Genomic DNA, 23,829 nt, shown 5'->3' on the forward strand with positions numbered 1-23,829 from the left:
ATTACTGTTTTTGCTTCAGGTGTAATGACTTCAGCATCAATATCAAATTGAATTCATTGTCGCAGAATATCAAAAGACAGATATCCTTCCAAAATACACATTTTAAAGGGAGCCTCAAAAAACATTTGGAGTGTGTAAAGGTTGCCATCTGCAGGCTAAAATCTAATTTGGTTACCTTGTGTAGCAGCAGTTTGTAGGCTAATGTGATGCTACTCAACTACTGTCATGTCATATTTAAGACTGGTGTCAGGGGGAACAGCCAGAACATTGTCCCGGACCCTGTGATGAGTAGGGCCCATTGTGGTCCTCTACGGTATAGCCTAGTCACTGAAGAAGGGGAGGCCCACCCATTAAACCTTTTCCCAGGCACATAAATACTAGTGACAATGCTGATTATATTAGCATTCCACAAAGATATTGAATCTGAGTACACAGGCAGTAACAATTTGGAGAATTAAAGTAAATGATGCTATCATTTGCCATTCATCTCAATGACAAAATGGTTTAAGTTAAAGTAACAATTCACGCAAAAAAGAAAGTTCTGTCATCATTGACTCATCCTGTGTTGTTCCAATTCAAGTGTCAAACACTTTCTAACCTTTGTTTCTTGTGTGGAAGCACAAAAGAAGATTTATTTGAGGAATGCTGTTAACAAAACTAATCACTGAAAATTATGCAGACAAAACTCTGAAGTTCCTCAAAGTATCTCCTTTTGTGTTACTTGGAAGACTGAAAAAGTCTGATGACAGAATTTTAATTTTTGGGTGAAAAATTTACACATAGACAAAGTGTAGCACAATTAAATGTGCTAAGTGGTTAATGGTGAAATTGAAACATTAAATTGCTCAGTCTTTAGGTTTTCTAGAGTCTAAAGTCATATTTAATTAATAATCTAAATATCAGCTAATTCGTGTCTTTTTATGCCACCCAAATCCATATTTTCTTTCAAATATCATTAGAACCTTACTGTTATTAGCTAATTTAATACCTTAGCAAAGCTTCATGTTAAATTGTTTTTATCTCTTAATGAACAGCCTCGTCCTCGTCGATGCTGACAATGGGTTCAAGCACAGTTCACTCCTCTTCATCTCATGGTGGCAACCAGGAAAAGTTTTCGCAAACTTTTTTCGACCGCCTTTACAGACTGACAGCCCTTCTGTGCAATCCCGCTGTCGAAGAACATCTGAAGTCCCTCCCACACTCGGCGCTCCAGGGTCGATGGACCAATCAGAAAGCGCCAATCCCCCCTCCGCCATTTTGTAAGTTAATATAAGAAATACTAGCAGGTCTACCTCCCGTCTGCGACAACCTGTAGTTTTGTTAGTGCCATGGACGGGTAAGTTGAAAACACCCTCATTCCAAATGTGTTACCCCTTAAACACGTTTTTGTATTTTAATATTTTATACATAGCTGTGGCTTAGTCAGTATCCGCGTTTAAAATGTGTTAAATGACGTAGAGTGAAGTGGAAATGGTGATTTTTGATTTGCCTCTGCCGCTCTTCATGTCTCTCGAGCCGGAAGAGCCCAAAAGTTAGACCAAACTGACCAGCGACCTGTTGCAGGTCGTATAGTTGAGACGGCTTCGTGAAACACAAGCCAAATAAAACTACAGGATTTCATTTACCTCAAGACTAAGCGGAAAAGATCAAACGATGCTTGTAACGAGCAGAAACGAAAGAACAGCCGCTATTTGGCAACCAACGTGTCTCAGTTTCCGCATTGTTGTTGGGTGGCTAGCTCATTGACTGCTAGCCTGCTAAACCGGTGCAAGTTCAACTTTATTCTTGCTTGTCTCGTTTGTATTGTCGATGCACGTTACTTATTTTTAAATCATTATTAAGTACATTTGATAAACGCATGAAAGTCCAGTTAAAGTAGCTGTTTTACATAATGACGCGGTGAAGATGTCACTGGTCCTCCAGAAATAATCTTGATTTAAGGGTTTCAATAATAACGTTTTGTTTGCGTGTAGGTCGAAAAATCGATATTTAAAAGAACGTACATGTTTGTGCTGATTATAAAGGGTAAACGTTGTATCTTCTTAAAATGTACATTTTGTCACGTTACTCATCATGTTTAAACCTTAAATTAATTTCTTTAATGGAACCTAAACCGAGATGTTAGGCAGAATGACAGTCTTCAGTCTACAATTAAAGTTAATAGTGATCGAGACCTGTCATTGAGCATAACATTTACTTTTGTATTCAGTGCAAATGAGAAAAACATACAGGTTTAAAACATGAAAAATAATGTTTTTTTCTTTTTTTTTCTGCAGCCGTTTAGAGACTGATCTGTATCCTCTGGGATCCAGTTACGTCACTGAAATAGAGTAAGTTTTGCATTTCTATAAACATTCCCTGGTTGTACTTGCATTATCACCTGAATTGGCCTAAAACGAAGAATTCAAAATATATTTTCAAGAAAAGAGTGAAAACCTCGATATTGTTGATATGAAAGAGTGGCTTAACAGGCCTGAGTTGTTTTACTGTTTGTCCTGTGGATCAGGTTACTGCCTAGAAAGTGCAGCTTTTAAAATGTAACTTTTCTTTTGAACAGCTGTCTGTTGTTCCTCCCTGAACCATATTCCATCTAATATAAATCGTTTAATATATATAACCTACTATAAATCTATATTAGCATTTGACATTTTTGTGTCCGTAGGCATCTTGAGCCCTCACTCAATTTTTTTTTAAATCTCAATTAAAATCTTGATGTCTTTCTACTTAGTTGTGGCCTAATGGTTAGAGGGTTGGACTCCCAATCGAAGGGTTGTGGGTTCTAGTCTCGTGCCGGACGGAATTGTGGGTGGGGGGAGTGCATGAACAGCTCTCTCTCCACCTTCAATACCACGACTTAGGTGCCCTTGAGCAAGGCATCGAACCCCCAACTGCTCCCCGGGCGCCGCAGCATAAATGGCTGCCCACTGCTCCGGGTGTGTGCTCACAGTGTGTGTGTGTGTTCACTGCTCTGTGTGTGTGCATTTCGGATGGGTTAAATGCAGAGCACAAATTCTGAGTATGGGTCACCATACTTGGCTGAATGTCACTTCACTTCAGTCTTTTAGTACACTTAAACCCCACTCCTTTCTACATTTATTCAAATTTGCCTCTGTCCAATCAAAAACTAATGGGAAGAACCAAGTGCCCATCCTGCTTTTTCAATATTCAGTTTCACTCAGATTTACATCACAATATGGAAGAAACCATTGTCTCTGCTATTATTGCATCACAACTTAAAATATTGCATAGGCCTGTCTTTTGCAGCATTACCGTCAAATTAACTGTAGCATCAAGACATGTATTTTCTAATATTGTTTAACTTTTTTTTTTTGTTCTTTTGTAGCAGTGTCCATGATATAACAGTCGGCACAAAGGTATGTCATTTTAATTTTTTTTCCTTTTTAACTTTTTTTAATTATTTTTTTATGTATACATTTTCGCCAATTGTTTGTTTGCAGGTGTTAAGTAACAATAGTAGTTTTGGCTGTATATCTGGTTTTAGAGGTTGTACCTTCCTGCTTCCTCTTATCCTGAAATGCTGAGACAAAGGAAACCGCTCTTAATGCTGAGCCTGAAATTCTTGTCCCATCTGCATTTGATCCTGGGACTGTAATTACTCTAGTCAAAGGTCATCTGCTGTTTAAACAGTCACTGTGATAAGTGACCCAAAGGTGAAAGAGGTAGCCTACTTTGAAGTCTTGTAATAGTTTTGTTGACCATTTGTAAATGGTGGCTTGGGTAATTTACTTGTTATATTTAGCTACTTGTATTTTTGCTCTACAGATATTTGTTTACAGTATTGCTTTTTTCACACTTATTTGTATGTGTTTGTCCTTCGAGACTGCCCGCTGTTGTTCCCCCTGATGTCTTTCACACATGTGAGGAAGAGTAGAGATGTAGTAAATTGAGTCGGAGTCTGAGCACTAATACTGTTGCTGGAATGCTGTGGTTGAATTCCTGTCTCCCTGACCCCCTTATTCAACACCATTCAAGACTGTGCTCTCACCCAGGAGGCTTGCACTATGTCAATTGATGTAAACATGTTGGCACCTGCAAGTCTTGAGCTCCTAGACACCAGTGTGGGAGTCATGGTTCTCTGCTTCATTTTTTTTTTTTTTTTTTTTTTTTCCTATCCTAAGCGAGTGCTCAAGCTGCAATGCCCTGCAGTTAAAAATAAAGAAAGGAAGTGCTGGAGTTGGGTGGATGTCTCAGTCGAAAACAATGGATGGTTCAGCCAGAGAAGCCTTTCCTATCATGCCTGCTTTGTGAAAGATGTTGAAACCTGACTTCTGCAGGTTTTAGCTGGGAGGAATGTAGTGTCCTTTTTTTCTTTTTTTGAGGAAATGCCATGCCACAATCTCTATCCTGTTGTTGTTGTTGTTGTTGTTTCTGCACCGTATTATTGACTGTGTTTATGTTGAAGGCTGCTTATTGAGCCTTTGGGGCTATGTTTTAGGTAAACTTTATCCAGGGTGTGGTAAAGTGCCCCTGAGGCTGTTTGATGAAGACTGTGGGGTAAAATCAGCCTGAGGACCAAGCGTTCAGCTTTGGTAACAATACTTTCCTTTGGGCTGGAACAGAACATGCATTGTCGTAATAGTGTAAAGGCTTTGGGTTATCCAACGCATGTGACCACTTCAGCAGAGACTAGCCATTTGAAGTGGTTTATTAAGAGAGGGATGCTGAATGATTTGCTCATTGCTCCAGTGCTCAAGTGGCTCCAGCTTGGCCTTGAGAGAGAGACTTTGTATAAGTGTTATGGCAGGACACAGCTGCCTCTGTTTGCCTTTCTCTTTTTCTTTGTTCTGCGTTTAGCCGCAGTAATCTGTGTGGTGCTCTTGTGTATAGAGATGCCTGGCCCATGAAAAGTTGTAATCCTAGGCAAAGAAAATGCTACTTTTTTTTTTCATTTTGTAAATGTTTTCCAATTGCGTCATCTTAATGATTGTGTAATCAGATGATGGTTAGGCGGATGCTAATCTTTGTCACTTGACTTTCTATAATTCTGTGTCAGATGATATTTTAACCCTTGGAGGCATGGCTCCTTTTTCTTTAAAGTTACCTTATTAAAAAAAAAATTCAGGTGGTTTACATCTAATTGTATTGCAATGTGGTGGTTTGAGTGTCCTATATTTTGCAACCTTTGAAAAATCATTCCTGCTTGATGAACAACTTCCCTTGTCCTTTCAGAGGGGATCTGACGAACTCTTTTCCTCCTGCATCTCTAACGGACCTTATATAATGAGCTCTGGAGCAGGTAGGAATTGTTGACTATCAAAAGTAGATCAAATTGATTTCATACAAATGCTGTTCTCTTTAACTTTGTTCTTCAGAGAATCCTGAAAAAAAACTTAAGAACATTTCTTGCTATTATAATAATTTTAAGCATTGAATCAACATATTAGATTTCACATGAATAATGTTGCATAACTTTAATAAATTACTAATTCTTACCAACCACAAACTTTTTACTATGGACGTCTCTTCCTGTCAGCAAATGGTAATGACAGCAAGAAGTTCAAAGGGGACATCAGGAGCCAAGGCATTCCTTCACGAGTCATTCATGTACGCAAACTGCCAAATGACATAAATGAAGCAGAAGTTATTTCTTTGGGGCTTCCTTTTGGCAAAGTGACCAACCTTCTGATGCTGAAAGGAAAGAACCAGGTGAGGAAAAAAAACCTTTCCTTTCATTTCCCACAAAATGTGATTACCCTGCTTTGACGTGCAACATTGTGCTTGGTCTTATTGTGTTATCTCCTCACAGGCCTTCCTGGAGATGAACACGGAGGAGTCCGCACAGACCATGGTCAGCTACTACTCCTCGGTCACCCCTGTCATCCGCAATCACCCGATCTACATGCAGTATTCCAATCACAAGGAGCTAAAGACTGACAACTCACCCAACCAAGTTGTGAGTACAAATTACATCACATTAGGCATTCAATCAAGGGCCATTACGCAATATAAATGGGTTGTTCAAGACTGATAATGTATACTTGTTCTCTACCCCCTCCTTTCCCATAGAGAGCACAGGCAGCACTGCAGGCGGTGAATGCGGTCCAGACAGGAAGCATGTCTTTGAGCACTGTTGACGGAGCAGGCATGGGCAGCCAAAGCCCTGTACTGAGAGTCATCGTTGAAAACCTCTTCTACCCTGTTACTCTTGATGTTCTTCACCAGGTGCTAACTCTTTTTCAAAATAAATGGGGGGGGGGGGGAATGTCAAAGCACTCTTCCAAATGCTAATTTTTTTTTACCCTCCCCCATTTAGATTTTCTCAAAGTTTGGCACAGTTTTGAAGATTATAACCTTTACCAAAAACAACCAGTTCCAAGCACTGGTCCAGTACTCGGACGGAATGACTGCTCAGCATGCAAAACTGGTAAGTGGCACAGTGGATCAATATCGTAATGGATGAATGGGTGGCTAAATCCCTTCTGAACCCTGTAATCATTTGGCTTAACTTTCAACAGTCTTTAGATGGACAGAACATCTACAATGCCTGCTGTACCCTTCGCGTCAGTTTCTCGAAGCTCACCAGTTTGAATGTTAAGTACAACAATGATAAGAGCAGAGACTACACTCGCCCTGACTTGCCTACAGGAGACAGTCATCCCTCCCTCAATGCACAGACGATGGCTGCAGCTGCCTTGAGTAAAACTTAATCTACTACTTCATTGCTATATTTACTAAATGTCATTTTCATGTAAAAAAAAAAAAAAAAAATCACAAACCGGAATTTTTATATATTTTTTTCCTTTCAGCTGCTCCTGGTCTTATCTCTGCATCACCATATGCTGGGGCTCATGGTTTCCCACCAACATTTGCCATTCAGCAGGCAGCAGGTTGGTCACAGCCTTTCTAATGGATCTCTGTGGATTGCAAGCGTATCATCCATGCTGTATACTGAAAGCGGTCCTTCCCACAGGTTTGTCTCTGCAGGGTGTGCCTGCTGGGGCTCTTGCATCGCTCGGTGTCCCCGGTGCCCGCCGCTGCTGCTGCAGCAGCTGCAGCAGGACGTCTGAGTCTTTCTGGTCTCGCTGCTGGAGGAAACAGTGTCCTGCTGGTCAGCAACCTTAACCCTGAGGTTAGTCCCTTTTTGAACTAGTTTAGATTCACTTAGCTGTAAGTTTATTAGGCTTTGGTTTGTTTCAATAAGCCAGACATGAATTTGGTTAAAACTGGTACAGTTCACAGACAAAAACAGAGAAAAAGTGTTTGTGGGATATAAATAGATGGCATCTAGTTAAGAATTTAATTCTAGAGCTCTTCAAATCATATACTGTGTATTTAGTACTCATTTTCTATTATACAAACATGCATGTCAACCGTTTCTTAATATTTGTTGATCTTGTCTGAAGCCATCTAAAACATTTCATTTCTAGTGTCTCTTTAGAGCTATGAGTATATATAGTCTCTATCTTTCCTGTGTTTAATTTGTTTCTCTCCTTTTCTTTTTATTTCCTGATTGTTCCTGTAGTGAAATGCATTTAATTTAGCAAGTTCTGCTGAATGGAACACTACATTTTTCTTTGTGTGTACTGACCTTGTTTTTTTTACTTCCTTTTTCTTGTTTCTCTCACTCCCCATTCCCCTTCCCCCTTTTATTATTTTTATACCTTGACCTGGAATCTTTTGCCAACTGACTGCGCCACTTTTTATTTATTTTTTATTCATATTTTAAACTCCCCACCTTCTCAAACAATATGGTTCCCAATTCATGCCAATATTGGATACATGTACAATTTTTTTTTCTGTTGTACAACAAACACACAACAACATCCCCAACCCACAACCACCATGTTGTTGGATATCCTCCTCCGTTACCTCTACCCTTCCCCCATCTTTCCATCATGAACAATATCACCCACCTTCATGATCCTACCACCGTTTTTCGCCATTCCTGTGGAACTGCCTCGCTGTGGACATGTTCAACCTCCACTGTCCTGCCTCCGATCTTTTCCTGTCCCTTCCTCCCTACGCTGCCTTCCTCTGCTGTCTTAAGAGCGTTACGCCCCAATGCCTCTTTATTCTTTTCGGTATGTTATCATTGGCATCTCCTTTTTTATTACCTTCTTTTTGTTTCATATTTTAACTTCATCTAAGATGTGTACTTTGGTTTGTATATGTGAAATATGGGGGTGTTTTAGAGAAATGGCATATCAGCTGGAGGTTTTTAGGCTCCTTTATTTGGCAGATGCCAAATATGTTGCCAACAGCTATATATCATGTGGTTTTATAAAATGTTCATATTAGTTGCTTAATTTGAACTAATCCTTCTTGCTGTTATATCCAGTTTTAAAGCCTTTTGCTGCAGCTTTTTACCTATTGTGAATGCCATGCTCTCTCAGTAAAGCCACATTGAATATTGCATTTTATAATCTTTAGAAAGCTGTATTTGATTCTAATGTTTTGTCAATAATCAGAGTTAAAAGTATATATTTCCCCCCAGTCCCAAATGTAGTATTAAAACCATTCAAGATTACTTTTGGAGTACATCTTTCCAAAAGTGTTGATCCATGTTTGTTTCAATAGAATTTTAAGTAGTAAATGTAGTCTCTTACCAACAGTATTGCATGCCTTAATTTAAATATAAAATTACTTGATTTTTAGATAAAGTAAAAACTAATTATTTTTTTGGTTGTAATAAATTATCCGCTCAAAGTAATCACGTCTTTATGTAGATATCGTTGTTTTTTTTGTTTGTTTTTTTGAAGGCGTGTATGGTGACGTCATGAGAGTGAAGATCCTATTCAACAAGAAAGAGAATGCTTTGGTGCAGATGTCTGATGGAACCCAAGCCCAGCTAGGTATTCATAATGCTCTTCATATTTCAACTTTTAAGTTACATTTTTCTAAGAAACTTGATTTTATGTAACACTAACATGTCTTGTCCTTTTAGCCATGAGCCACTTGAATGGACAGAAACTGTATGGTAAGGCTTTGCGGGTCACTCTCTCCAAACACACCACTGTGCAACTGCCACGTGAAGGCCATGAGGATCAGGGGCTCACCAAGGACTACAGCAACTCTCCTCTTCACCGCTTCAAAAAGCCAGGCTCCAAGAACTACTCCAACATCTTCCCTCCTTCCTCTACTCTCCATCTTTCCAATATACCGTGAGTCCACTAAACTAAACCAATCTGTTTGGCAGTCTTTAGCATTGACTTATTAAACACCAATGTCTTCTCTTTGCAGACCTTCTATCACTGAGGATCATCTCAGAGGCTTGTTTCTAAGTTCAGGATCTGTGGTTAAGGCCTTCAAGTTTTTCCAGTAAGACATTCTAATTCTAAAACCTTGAGCTCTACAGATGTTGCCATGATATTTCTAGATAAGTCTTAAAATGTTGTCTTTTTTTCAGGAAAGACCGAAAAATGGCCCTTATCCAGTTGGGCTCTGTGGATGAAGCAATCGAGTCTCTGATCAAATTTCACAATCATGACCTGGGAGAGAACCATCACCTCAGAGTGTCTTTCTCTAAGTCCACCATCTGATAGAGGCTGTTTTGATTTCGAGAAGGTGAAAGGACTGTCACTTTAGACCAAACTTTAAGCCTTCCACAATTTATATCACTGTGGACAGATGTTTTCCACAACACACACTTCATCATTCCTTTATTATATCTATATTCAAATATGTATGTCTATTTGTAATTCCACTTTGAACCCAACGTGACTTGGGTTTTAATAGTACCTTTTCTCAGACGGTTTGTCTCATGATTTAGTTCATCATTGGCACATTTTGGATCATAGATGCTGCATAGTTTACACTTGTGCCTCTGCGGAAAGCCGCAGCCTTTCAGGTTGCACATGCAAAGCCTTGTTTGGTTTGGTGAGCCTTTAAGGTTTTTTTTTTTCTTTCTTTTTTCCTCTCTCAAAGCTATTCCCTATTTACCTTCCCAAAAAAAGCAACTGTGCCTTACATGGTGCTTAAAGTATATCTTAATGGCCTTAGTAATGTTTTGATGTTTTTGGCTTCTTTGCAGAAACCATTAACCTCAGACATACAAAAAAGACTGCCTGATGTCCCAGGTGGTCTCGGTTTAAATTTGACCAGTGAAAGCACAGGAATGTTTTCCTGTGAAAGGCAGCAATTAGATCATAGTTCCTTACAGGCTTCGGTTTTGTACCTGACTGTCACAGCTCGTTTTGCCTATAGTTATTTTATATATGTGGTTCTACTCTGTATGTACCATTTTCAGAATATTCTATATTTGTTTAGTTTCATTCCATATTATTTACACTTGTATACTGTATCATCCTTTGGGCATTGGCCCACTGCGCTCTGTCTATACAATCATATTTTTCATTTAGTTTGGAGTGGGACACTTAACCACCAAAAGCCCCCCACCCCAACACACCCTTCTCCCTGTTGCTTATTAAAGGTTTTGTTGATAACATCACATTTTGTTTATGCTGAGTGTGGCAAAGGAAGTCTAGTTAATGAGTGTTATAATGAACTTCCAGAACTCCCATTTCTACTGTGTCCATTTGTCACTTGCCGTTTGTGTTAAAGAATATTAGCATTACAGTGTCTTGATCTCCTCTGTGAGTTTTGTGTGAACCGAGAGACCTGTGATGATGCTTCAGACTGTTTTTAGCACTTCTTCGTGTGGGGAGGAAATATTAAGGCCTTGTTCTTTCTGATGCATCCATTTCATGTTAATTGTGACATGAGACTTGATGCGCTGACATTCCCTTTTACTTTTCAGCTTGTGCTATGGGGGAAATTCTTACTTTCTTTTATCCTTGGTAATTTAGCAGAATATTGGTGTTACTGACAGGTGTTGAGCTTGTTTGGGTGGGTATTCATTCTTTTCTTTTTTGAAGAGTAGCATGATGGACCAAAGCATCTTCCCTGTCCTGCCAGCCAGTTTTTGATCTCTTGTATCTTTACTGTGCAGTGACATTGTTTTATCAACCGCTTTGATTTCATTGGGCAGAGGGTGAAAAAATTGAAGGTTTGTGTATTATTATTATTATTATTATTATTATTATTAATGCCTTTCTTTACAAGAAGCAACACAAGATCTTAAAGAAAATATTACAAATTATAGAAAACGTTGCAGGCTTTTTTTGCCTTATGTATCAAATGATTATTTCTGTTATCAGAGAACAGAACCAAACAAAAGTCTTAAAGTAGCAACAGGGCTCCCTTATTACTGCGTTAGTTAAACTTCCTTGTTTTTCCCAGTGTGGATATAATGTTGAGAAACAGAGTGGGTGAGGGCTATTGTATATAATCTTTGTTTTGTACAAGTAATTGAAAATCAACAATTTCTGTGTCAAACATGTATATTTTGATAAGGTTATTATAGCAGACATTCAGCTCATTGTAGAGCCTTCCTTTTTTTTATTACACAATATTAAAAGAGATTCCAACACATTGTGTCTGAACATGTAATTGCCCTCTTGAGAGCTTAACCTTTTGATTATAGATTCTCATACTTTTCCTGTCTTCAATAAATCTTTCCATTTCTTGCTTTTACTCTTTTTGATTTAATTTCTGAAGTTATTAAACATCCTGACCTTTTTACATTCTACATCTGTATGCTCTTTCAGTCATGTGGTTAACAACCTCTCTTTTTGACTTTCCTATATTTGCACTTTTACAGTGAAAAGTGTGTATGTAGAGGGGCAAATACCCAAGTCTACAATGTTATTTTGTATAATATATGAATGAAGATCTCTTAATGTTATATGGACCACCTTGAACAGCAGATGGCGCACTTGCTTAAGATTCAAAACTGGGTCGTTCCTTCATGTCAGTGCCTTTTGGGCTTTGATACTTGTGGAAAATGAGTTTCTCAGTCTGTTTTATTATAGAGGAGCTTGTAAAATGTTTAAAAAAATCATTTGTCAAGTTCTATGTTCAGTGTCGACCAGTTGTGTAATACAATAACATTTACATTTCACAACATTTAGAAAGGTTGTGGCATTTAAACATAACCATAACTCAACTCAAAGCTTACATACCTTTTGTCAGGATTATAATCACAGCGTGCAGCATGTTGGAGGATTTAAGATTGCATTGCCAACAACAAAATTAATCCGTTCGTCGGTCTTCAAGAGCCTTTGGAAAAAATAAAGTCACTGCATAACTAGTTCAGGTGGTACATGTAAGATTTTAGTTCGAGTTGAGATTTAAATTTGTTGAAGGAAAAAATCTACTCCCCTTGAGGTCAGTGGAATAGACTCACTCACATGGTCTGGCTTTGGCTTGATTTTTTTTTATATTTTTTTTTCTTACAGCTTTTTCTTGCCAATCTCTTCCCTCATCTCTTTCTCATTTTCTAAAAGTATTGCTTGCTTTTCTCAGGGTCAGAATCCTTGATGTGCCGCTGTTGCACATCCCTGCAATCAAAATGATAAACATAAAATATGCAAATGGATTTTATAGCCAAATAAATTCAGATCCAAAATTCAGATGTCCACCCGATTAAGATCATTGAGGCATCAGAACTGTAACAGACAGGAGGTGGATTGGACCCCCCCCCCCCCCCCAAAAAAAAAAGTTTTGTATGTGTAGTGTGCAGTGCTCTGTAGATTGCTTACAAAATGTAGTCCATTACTTGGAGAATAAAATAAAATAAAAATACATGACAAAAACTAGTCATATACATTTTGAAACATCATATGAATTACATTAATGTAGTCTGACTACCTTTTGATTGCTTTTAGATTACTTTTGATCTAATCCATTTATCACACACTTGAATATGATTGTGCACCATATTTATAAAACAATAAAAAAAGAAAATGTGTTCCATGCTTTGTCATCAACATGCTTTAATACATTAAACACTACATTAGATCATGAGAATTGGGGTGAATCAGTACATTTTAAAATCATAAAAAAATTCCCTAATTACACGTACTTAATTTTTGGAATCAGATTACGTAATCCAGAGTATATGTAATCAGTTACTACTGTATCTGTCTACCTACAAACACGTATAAATACATGTATACATATATATATACTGGGGACCTAAATGGTAGAGAGTCATAGGAATAAAATAGTTAAGGTGCGTTTATAGAATTGAGAGGCATGGCACTGGGCCAACCATTTTTCACGGTTGATAGAAATTCATTATTGGATCAGGTGAAGGAACTCATTTAAAGAGGTGCCAAACCATATTATTGAGAAAGTTATCTACTAGCCCTATACCAGACTCAGTTTTTCAGATATTTAAATAAAGTGCCACCAATGCTATTTGCTGCTTGACATTTCAGTAAATTGGTAAGGTAGTTAAGCAAAGGGAAATGTATTTCATTGAACCTTTTGAGCCATTTAAATATGAACAGAGCAGTAGTTCGTCCAGCAAACTTTCAAGAAAACTGAAGGATTACTTATATCTTCATTTTTTATAAATTATTTAAGAAAAATGAAAGCTTGCTGAAAATGTACTCACTCTGAGGCTATCCAAGAAAAGTATGGTTTTTTTTGGGGGGGGGAGGGGTGGGGGGGGTTACATTACCTACCAACGGATCCTCTGTAGTGAGTAGGTACCATCAGAACTCCAGCGCATCAATTAAAAACTTGTGTAGCAAAAAGATGTTTTTAATAAAACCATCCAGATGTTTTTTTTTACTTCAAACTGCTGCTTCTGGCTAAAATACATGTCCTTTATCCATGTTAATTCTTGCTCTAATTAAAAAGCAAGCCATGTTGTCTGAATCAGGAGAGTAATATGCATAGATCATGGATTTGGATATGGATTTGTTTGTTACAAACATTGTTATTTATTTATTTATTTTTCACATCACAAGACATGAATTGATGGACTGGAGTCATGTGGACTATTTGTGGATTATTGTCAGCTGTTTGGACTCTCATTCTGATGGCACCCATTCACTGTAGAGGATCCTTTGGTGAGCAGGTGGTGTAATGCTATGTTTTTCCAAATCTTTCTGATGAATAAAAAACTCTGCTACATTTTGAAGGCCTGAGGGCGAGGACATTTTCAGCAATTTCTTAATTTTGGGGGGAACTTTTACTTTAAAATGGGAGAGAGCAATAATCAAAATGTACAACATATAAATAGCAATTTCTTATTTTATATTTATTGAACCAATCCTTCACAGAAATGTGGTCAATTATTTTAAACTCTTTTTTTTTTTGTTAATAAAAAAGTTTGAAAAAAAGCAGCTTCAAAGCTGAAGTACCAGGTACCCTGCATAAATGAGGGATTTTAAATGTTATTGTGGGCAACAGTTGATAACTGCTGTAAAAAGAAGGCGCAAACATGCTCAAGAAAGCAATTTAAAGACGCATATGCGTAATCTTGAGATGACAAAGTAAATTGCAGAGGTGAGTTTGAAGAGAGCTCGTTCAGGCCCCGCCCCCTCCTGAAGGTACACCGCTGATGATAACTGTCTGTCGCACACGAATCAGATTCAGGATGAACTGATGAATTATGAAGAAGTGCGCCAGTCAGATGCCTTAGAAAGCTTACACGATTTAGTCGATCCAAGCTGAACATTTAGCTGATCCCGCAAAGCTGATCCAAAGAGTGAGCAAAGGCAGAATGGGGCAAAATCGCCTTTGTTCCTCCAGGACAGAGATGACTCGTGCAAACGGCTTGAGATGTGCGTAGGATATCTGCTTATCAACTGGAGCAAGCCAGAAACAATACGATTCCACCAATAACTAACACGCAACTTGTGCGAAGAAGATGGAGAGCTGAGGAAACGCGAATCAGAAAGGCGTGCGTTACAGACGGGGATGTGTTTCATGTGTGCTTCTCGTGCAGACCACATGGGGTAGAGGTATCTGGAAGTTGCAGCGCTGCAAACGGGGAGCATCACTGTAGGAGGCTCGAGACGCGCGTCGCACTGTCCCGCGTTCAGATGATGGACGGATTTCTGGCAGAGCGCTAGAAAATTACCCTGGACCGCATTGGATGGCTTTTGCAGCATAAGAAACAACTGTAATGGATTTCCCCCTAAAAAGAACATCAAATGTATGCAGTTTTATGAAGTAAGCTACAGAAAGTAATTCGCTCGAAAGGAATGAAAATCGCTCCGGATTAGCTGCATGTCTTGTTATGATGTCCAAAACTGCGCATATACATTCACTCAAGCAAGCAGTTCTTTGAAAAGTTGTCACTGAAATAAAGGACCGTGAATTTTCGTTTTGGAGGTGAGGACTAGTATACCAACTCAAATGGAGTTGCCGCTGGTGGTTTTTACGGTAGTGTGTTGGGTCTCCGTATGGTCGGACGACCGGATCATCTCAGACAGACACGCGGTCTACTGGAACAGTTCAAACTCCAGGTGAGTGGAGCCTGCTCTATGGCAGGCTCTTTTAATATTCACTGCTAAAAACTGACTGCTATTCTTACAATTTCCTTCACATCATGTGTTAGTTATTATTCATCGGCTACATTTGTCTAGTCTGTATTTGTGTTTCATATATTAATTTATGCCTAGTCCCGTTGCTGTTACTGGGTTTTGCTAGTGAAGAATTTGTGGAAGTGTCCAATAAATTATAAAATAATACATTTTTGAGACGTGATCTTGATGTTTACTGTGACATTTCTCTCTATTCTCTCTTGCTTTTTAATTTGACACATGTAAGAACTGGTCAGAATGGCTACTTTAGTCTTACTAGAAAGTTTTTTACTAGTATAATTGTCACCGGAAATAGAATATACATCTAGTTGTTGAACAGTTAGTAGCTAACTAATAGAATAAGTACCTAACTAAAATGTTTGAGTACCTTAATAATTATTAGTCAAAAATTGAGTGCCACTAACTATTTGAATACACACTAGTTAATGGGCATAGTTGAATTCTTTATTTATTTTTTTATTATTATTTTTTTTTTTTTTTTTTTTTGCAATTAATTGGCAAAAAAAAATTGCAGTGACCAGTACTATTGGGATACTGACTTGAAGCAGTTGACCACTAGGGAAAAAAAATTATACTAGTGACTAAATGAATAGGGACTTGTCACTATCAATCAAAATAAGTGCTAATAAATTAAAATAAACACTAGAGATATAAGGAATACATGTTAAATTGGCTTGCCATACTCTCAAACCTCAGGCCATGTATTATCACTGCTCTATGCACAGATGATTGAAATTGGCCTTTCTTGTGTTTGCAAAGTGCTACATTTATAAATGAGGAGGTGTAAGTTAAACATTAGTGTGGATTGTAGAAATTGCTTAATTCGTCAAAGATCTGTGACTGACTCTGAGTATGGTTTAGCACTTCTTATACTCTTAGAAATTACTCAGGGTTGAGAAAAAGCAAGCAGAGATCATATTTGCCAGGATTTGTTCACTCTTGCTGATGCTGTCAGAGCTTGGCACTGTAATATTTTCTAAATTAATAAAAACAATAGCAACACTTCAGTTTAATCCTTTCAGTGTGGAGATGCCAGAAATACATCATAATGCTTCACGCACACAGCTGGAGCTGAATATAATAGTATATTTCAGAAGCTTTGCATGAACTGAATCAAGAATTTCAGCTTATTATCTTGATGTGTTTTTGTCTATCAGGAGATTCATGGTGAGCAGTGACCCCAGACTCTTTCACAGGCTGACAGGTTTCGAAATCATAAGTTCTGTGTGAAGTTCTTGACATTGCTCATTCCTCCTTATTTCAAGGGTATCTGTAAGCATCGTTCTCTTGCTGGCTGGAGGGTTTGCTCAGGGGATGTCAGCCTAATGGCTTTTGACATGCAGCTCCTCAGGTAGAGGTTGGCTAGATAAATAAACACGGCGAAGGTGCTCTCACGGCTGAATTAACAAAGTTAAGAGTGGCTGTCTTGCAGTACATCAGTAGTCTGCTGAGGTTTAAAATATTAAAGAGGCTCAGAGGAAGAATTCTTCTCGAGCTGGGTGCATGCTCTTCCACCTCAATAAAATGTAGGGCTGGATTAGAATTTTTTGCATTGTATAAGCCACCCTGATGCATTCAATCTGCATTAATCCTTATTTAGCAGGAAACTCTACCATTCTCCACTCTTAGGAAGATAAATATGCAGTTTTAGAGTCCCAAATCCATTTTAATTGATAGGTTTTGCTTACATTAGGTTTTTAATAAATGTATACACTGCAGTAGTTTTCAGAGAAACTTCTCCAAATGTATTTCTTAGCCTGTAACCCTATTGCCTGCATTCACGAAGATCATGTATTTCTATTATTTTCCAGCGACTCTATCAAAGAGAGCCGCATTTGTGCCCCACCAAGGGATTGTGTGAGAAACAATCCAAAAAAGAACGCCCAGGGGTCAACTTTACTTTTCATACCGTCCTGACCTCTCTTCTAGTCCTCTCACAGTATTGTAGACACAACTGAAGTGAACCTTTTGCAGGGCAATTCACCTTGAGCATTAAAAGCTTGCCATGAATCATATTTTCTCTTTCTTAAGCTCCCTGTCAGGGGTTTTCTATTGAAGCCCACGCTGAAAAGAAGATGGACATCCCCTCGATGCCAATATGGCCGGCCTTTTGGGGGGTCCAGATATAAAAAAAAAGGGACGATGCCCAGCTCTGTAACCTAAGAGGATGGACTAATCTAATCCTGTGGTTTATCCTTCAAAAGGCACTATATTCTTGAAAGCTTTGAGCTTCTTAACAGAAGTCCCTGCTCACAGCCATTCGCTCAAGTTGGAACGAAGAACAAGAAAAAAAACAAGTGGAGCTGAGGAATCCAGTGCTCACAGTGATTCAGAGATGGCTGCTGTCATTATTCCCTTGACAGCTCACACTGCTTTTTTTCTGAGACGCTCTGCAGTAGTGCTTTATGTTGAAGTCCTGGCACAGTAAAGCAACAGAGGGTTATTTGCATGCAGGTTCATCTCTAAATTGTTACTATTATGGAAACAATGAATATGTGAAAAGGTCTAGATGGAAGCCACGAATAGCGTTGGTTCTGAGAAAGCTATGAATATCTTAAATAAATTGCCTGGGCAACACACAATGCATTATCGACGGGGCCAGCCATAATATCGGCTTATTAGTATTCGGAATTGAGTTTAATTAAACATAACCTGTCATCTGATTGTTTGCTGTCAGATGGAATTGCAAAACCATGTCTAATGATTTGACGACCCACAGCTGTGTTGATGATGTAATGACTTTGAAATACCCGACTTTGAGCTCTTTACAATGGGGAGAATCTTGAGCACTGCGGCTCAGATTTATACGATACTCTCGACTCGGGTCTAGTCATGTACCTCAGTCGTTTCCAAGTGGAATTAAATTTTTGAAATGAAACTCATTTATTTCTTCATGCTCGTTTGTCCTTAGTGAGTGAGTATCTGAGCGCTATCACATTTCCTCATGTCAGGCAAAGCAGGTAGAAGCTCAAGTAGCCGTTTGCACAGTAAATGGGTTTGATACTCGTGTTCTGATTTGTCATTCCTGTCTCAACCTTTGAGGCTTAAAAAAAAATGTCTTTTCAAGATGTTTCACCCAGCTGTCTTTGCAGAGGCGGTCCCGGTATGAGGCCACAGTGCTGAAATCTTTCACCAGATGAATTACGTTTTCAAAACACGGCACAATCCTGTCAGGAAACGGGAGGCTTTTGTAAACTGCAATGGTTGTTAGTTAAGTTTTCTCCTTTCTTTTTCTGTTTGAACGTCTCTTTTTGATTTTACTGCACTCTCCAGGTGCTTCACCATGACTCATTGTCACATGGGAATACGTCTTGAAATATGTAGGTTCACCAGTTAAAGATTCATCCCTTTTGGTTTTATCATTTCGTTGTAACCGAGTGCTCCGTTCTGTTTTTAGTTTTAGTCCTGATTGTGTCATATTAGTGGTAGTAATTTATTTTTGCATAGTGAAAGTGTTTCAGTGCTTACGTTTTTCAAGCCCTGTTAGACCCTATACTTACATCTCAGTATCTGTTGTGTTTTAATGTAGTTTCATGGTTATCCCAAGGCTTAAACATTTCAGCATGTGGAGCAACAGTGGATGTTTATCTGAGGAAAACAGAATAGAACATGTTCTTTGAGATCGACATGGTCTAAATGTAGCTGTTACATAAAAGTGATGCTCTTAAAGGTTTAAAAATAGCACAAGGTGCAGCCTTAACCCTGGGGCTGCAGTAAGACCTGTGGCAAACCACTACATTAATGCACACTTTTCCCCTTCTACAAGCAACATTAATGCACATTTTTTCCACTTTCCATAAGCAATCTTTGGGGAAAAAAAAGACATAAATCATAAATTTTTCTCTTTAAATACATAGCTAGGGTTGTGAATGTTGCTTTTGCTGTATATCTTGCCTTCGCTGCTTGCACAGTAAGCTGTGTCTGTCTTGGGGATACAACTCAAGGAATTTTTCAAGCTGTCGGAAAACACTCGCGGCACTGTGGAACAGAAGCTCGGCATTGTTTTAGGGTGTGCAGTTTCAGACGTGACACATGCTTGTTCAGCAGTATTGAATAGACCAATTGGATGTGAAATGTGAAAATGAGATTGGAAGATTTCTGTGCTGTTGGAGAGAGATTTCTTCTTTTGTGATTTATTTCTGTTAATTATCACTTCTGTTATGTCGCCTCCACACCGCAGAGCACAATAGTTCGAAGAGGTGATGCACACAACAGAACGGTGCATTGATACATTCTAATTCTGAACAAAGGAAGCATGAATGCATTTGCACAGCAGATATATTAATATTATGAAATTAATGTTTTTCAAAAATATGAAATTATGACTTAAATAGTAAAATAAAAATGTAATTAAAAAACAATTTAAACATGATTGTGTGAAATAGTGTGATATTTTTCTGTTTTATTTTTATGACATTTTTTCATATTTTGAAAGTAAAAGTGACTGAGGTTGTCAAACACAAAAATGACCAAAGAAGCACATAAAAGTTTGGATTCAGTAAGATTACTGTTTCTTTTAGCGAGTATGCATTCAGTTTATCAAAAGTGACAGTAAAGGCCTTTATAATGTTACAAAAGCTTTCTAATTCAAATAAATGTTTTTTTTGTTGTTGTTGTATTTTCCTATTCAAAGAATCCTGAAAATAATGTGCCATGGTTTTCACACAAATACACAAAAGCACCAAATCACCATATAAGTATGATTTCCAATGGATCTTGTGCCACTGATGCCTGGCATAATGAATGCTGAAAATGCATAAATTACATTAGAAAATATATTAAAATGGAAACGTTTATTTAAATTATTACATTGCGCAATACTGTTTTACTGTACTTTTCAAATAATGCAGCCTTAGTGAGAAGGTTCAAAAACCGTAAAATAAATTGTCATTGACTTAAACCATTAGATAAACTCCATCATGTTTGACATCAGATGAACCACTTTTATGACTATTATGGTGGTTTAACGCTTGAGAGTCCAGGTCCCCTTTATCATATAAAAAAGCAGCAAGACCTTTCCTCAGAAATGCACTTTTTTGTTCCATGGAAAAAAGAAAGTCATGCAGGTTTAGAAGAAGGACAAAAGTGTTTAAAGACACCTCTAGACGATCATTTAGCTTCGAGCTGAACAGGATCAGTCTCTTTGCATTCCCAGCTAATTAAGTGCGCTCAATAAATTGTCATAATGTCCTTCACCTCGTTTTAGGTGAAGAGTGGGATTCATGATAAGGGACCCAATCACTGAATCAAGGACTGAGTGTTTGCAGCTCATCAGCCCTCGCTGATTAATAACATCTCAACGGCACTTCGCGTTATCGGCATCATATAATGAAGAGTCGATATATCTCTCAGGCACTTCTGCACTCAATGCGGGATGTGTTCTTTTAGCCGGCCAGTGTGCTACTTTACATGTATTAAGGCACAAAAAACAAGGTTACAGTGCCGTTTTCGCCCAAGTACATTTGTGATTTAGAGTATACTGACATAGATGATCCGCTGTGAGTTAGGCAGCGTGAAGTTCTCATTTCTGTTGCCTTAAACCAAGCTATAACTCTCTATTGTGCTCAGCACCAGGAAGTGGTTGTCCTATATCAAGCCCATCGCTGTCTGTGTTTCTCAGCCCCTCGCAGACATGCCCACAGTGGCTCTTAATTAAGAATGTTGTCACAGAATAAAACTTCAACAGATTGGTTATTGATTGAACTTCCTTTCTTGGCAACAATCTCCAAATCCCCCATGACTTTTTGCCAGCGGCAGCTATTACACACGAGCAGTAGGTACTGCATGTTTAACTCCACCATTATTCTCCAAAGCCATTTTGTGTGCTATATTTCGGTTATGTTTGGCTATTTATCAGTGTCTTCTAACTGAGGATTAAAACGGGTTGTAGCATAATTCTTAAATACATTAAACACACAGACCGCAGCTGAGCTGTGTGTAAATGCATTTTAAGATATTAACTCAGATAAAAGCCAGATACTAAACCTGTTTGCAGTCCTTAGGCCTAGATTCCAAGATGTGGCGTAAAATCCCTCCCTGAGGCTTGGTCTCACATATGATTAGGATATTATGCTAGTGTGAGATAAGATATCATTTAACATTTGTGTTTGAGACCTCAGCTAACCCCAGATCACCTTAATGATTAGCGCCTTGGAACACTTTTGAGTAAAATTGTCCTAAAAGGTCCATATATGAAGAGTTTATTTGCGAGCTTTTTTTTTAAAGTTCTTTAATTAGTTTTTAATTGTGTTAGTTAGCTTTTTTTTTAACCCAATCAAAATAACCCAACTGCAGTAGTGTGTTTGAGATTAATTGGAACGCACACTGAAAAAACATGACAATTTTTGAAAATTGTTAGCCATGTTTGCAAACAAACTCTTCATATCTTGTGCAAGTATTTGTTTGCTTATGCATATTTATTATGTTTATTTCTGTATGCTTTCTGGAGCCATATGATAACTCATTTATGATGATGAATATTTTATGATTATGTTATTTACAGGAAAGAATGATTTACATTTAATTCTGTTCCTTGTACAAAACAATCATATAGTTGCGTTTTTATTGGATCAAATTAGCAAGAATGTAATTTAAATGCAAGAATATATATATTTTTTTTTGCACAGAATAAAGCCAGATTTTGACGAGAGCAAATATAGAGAGTTCTGTCATATATTTAGTTTTGTCTCATAGTTACCATTTTAATTTGTTTACTTATTATGTTATTGATTGAGGAATACATGATTGTGTATTTTATGATAGAATAAATGTTGTCCTCAACTATAGCACTCCAGTGAGATCTCAGTCATTAGAGAGGGACAGTTCTTGGCCCCTTTTGCATCTCTTTACTATGTCATGCTCTTTCTGGTTTTAATGCCAAATGTACTGCTAAGAATATCAATGAAGTGGATGCCGGAGAGAGAGGAATGGCATCGCTAATTTTTAACGCCCTGAGGAATATTTTCTGCATCATATCAGAAAGAGCTGCATAGTATTTGATTGATTGGATGCACATTAAACACGACAGTGCTGAGGTTTCTCACAAACACGCAATTCATATGTATGTTCATGTGTATGTTCATGTGTCTGTTTGTCAATATTTATGAAGAAATAACATTCTAATTTGAGTTTTATATTTATTTTCACAAGTGGTTGAGGAACCAGATAGATCTCCAACGTTAGCCTGTGGTCAGAAATAATGCATTTTGCTGTAAACTGAGTGGACTAGAAGGTTCTTTCGCCTGCAGGCAAGGACCCCAATGCCACACAAGGTGCCAGACATATTCTTACCCACGGGACATCTTTGCCCGCTCAGATTAATGGCAGCGATGTTCTCTAATGGACCATAAGAGCTGGTTCCCGCAATGCACTCAGTGACCAAGTAATAATTTATTCACCTTTTGCCAGACTGTTTTAAACATTTCTCTAGCAATACATAGCAACAATTCTGCAACCATTTTTTTTAAGTTTCCCTCCACTAAGCGTGTGTCTACACTCCCCCAGAGAACTAATTAATTTTCTGAAATCGTACTTATCTCGGTTCTGTTTTCTAATAAGATGGGATGTAAGCATACATTTGTTGTAGGAAGAGGCACGTGCACTTGAAGTTGCATTGGATGCAAATCACAACTTGAGTATTTCCAGAATTGCAGGCTTTAGAGTAAGATATTTTTTTTAGACAAATGACACATGAACCTAAACCCAAAGCAGCATCCACTCATTGGTTTCTGGTGTACAGTTTACATGTAGGATGCAGATTGTGTTGTTTTAGTAGAATGTTTTACATTATCAGTAGTTAAGTGCAGAGAAAACATATTAACTAGCCTCAAAGGGTAAGCAATTAGTCAACAGCATTGGGTAAATAAAGAGTTCCTGTCATTTTTTCCCCATCTTCAATGACCTGAATCATGTCGGCTATCAAAAATGCATCTCGCTTTGTGTTTTGCATCAATTTTGTGTGTGTTTATGTGTGTGTACCTGTGTTTGTCGCTCACAGTGTGTTTGCTCTGAGCTCCCCTGTCCCTTGCAGCTCACGTTGGGGGAGTCTCATGGTGCTCACTTTAATTCTAAAAGGCAGGCCCGTATAAATAATTCATTTCCCCTTTGCTAGCCTTATTTCTGCATGTGGTACAAGTGTTACTGCCAGTCTGCAGGGGAGGCTTTTTGGGGAATTGCAAGAAGGTTACAAAAAAAGTAGAAACAGGGGTTGGCAGTAATTTTTTCCTCTCCTCCTGCTTTCTCTCTACCCTTTTCCCCCTTTCCCTTGCTCTGTACGTGTTTTCTTTGTTTACACATTGTCTTTGTTCCACATATCAGCAGTGTGCAGATTGTTTTTTCCGGAGCCAAGAGCGATCAAACACTCAAATACTTTGACGCATGAAATCATCAGAGCCTTACAACATTTGCGCACAGGTCGCTAGTGAATGTTTTAGAAACCCACTTTTGAAGAATGTGAAATGGCGCGTTG

General features: G+C 38.2%; 2 protein-coding genes across 2 annotated transcripts in view; both read left to right on the forward strand.

Moving 5' to 3' along the window:
• The first annotated feature begins 1,242 nt into the window (after positions 1–1,242).
• Positions 1,243–11,391, forward strand: ptbp1a (polypyrimidine tract binding protein 1a). Its single transcript, XM_026206711.1, is given in 17 exon segments — positions 1,243–1,336; positions 2,277–2,330; positions 3,344–3,374; positions 5,191–5,257; positions 5,495–5,667; positions 5,768–5,914; positions 6,028–6,183; positions 6,275–6,385; positions 6,477–6,657; positions 6,768–6,848; positions 6,932–6,990; positions 6,992–7,090; positions 8,009–8,042; positions 8,721–8,813; positions 8,906–9,122; positions 9,202–9,279; positions 9,368–11,391. Coding segments are annotated over 17 exon segments (1,722 nt in total). The 5' UTR covers positions 1,243–1,328; the 3' UTR covers positions 9,501–11,391.
• A 2,950-nt stretch (positions 11,392–14,341) lies between these two features.
• Positions 14,342–23,829, forward strand: part of efna2a (ephrin-A2a) — a 53,881-nt gene continuing 44,393 nt past the window's right edge. Inside the window, exon 1 of the mRNA XM_026206712.1 lies at positions 14,342–15,284. Coding sequence (XP_026062497.1) covers positions 15,175–15,284 — 110 coding nt within the window. The 5' untranslated portion in view covers positions 14,342–15,174. The remainder of the gene's footprint in view (positions 15,285–23,829) is intronic.

This window comes from Carassius auratus, chromosome 27, assembly GCF_003368295.1.
Source record: "Carassius auratus strain Wakin chromosome 27, ASM336829v1, whole genome shotgun sequence".
In the NCBI taxonomy this organism is placed as follows: Eukaryota; Metazoa; Chordata; class Actinopteri; order Cypriniformes; family Cyprinidae; genus Carassius; species Carassius auratus.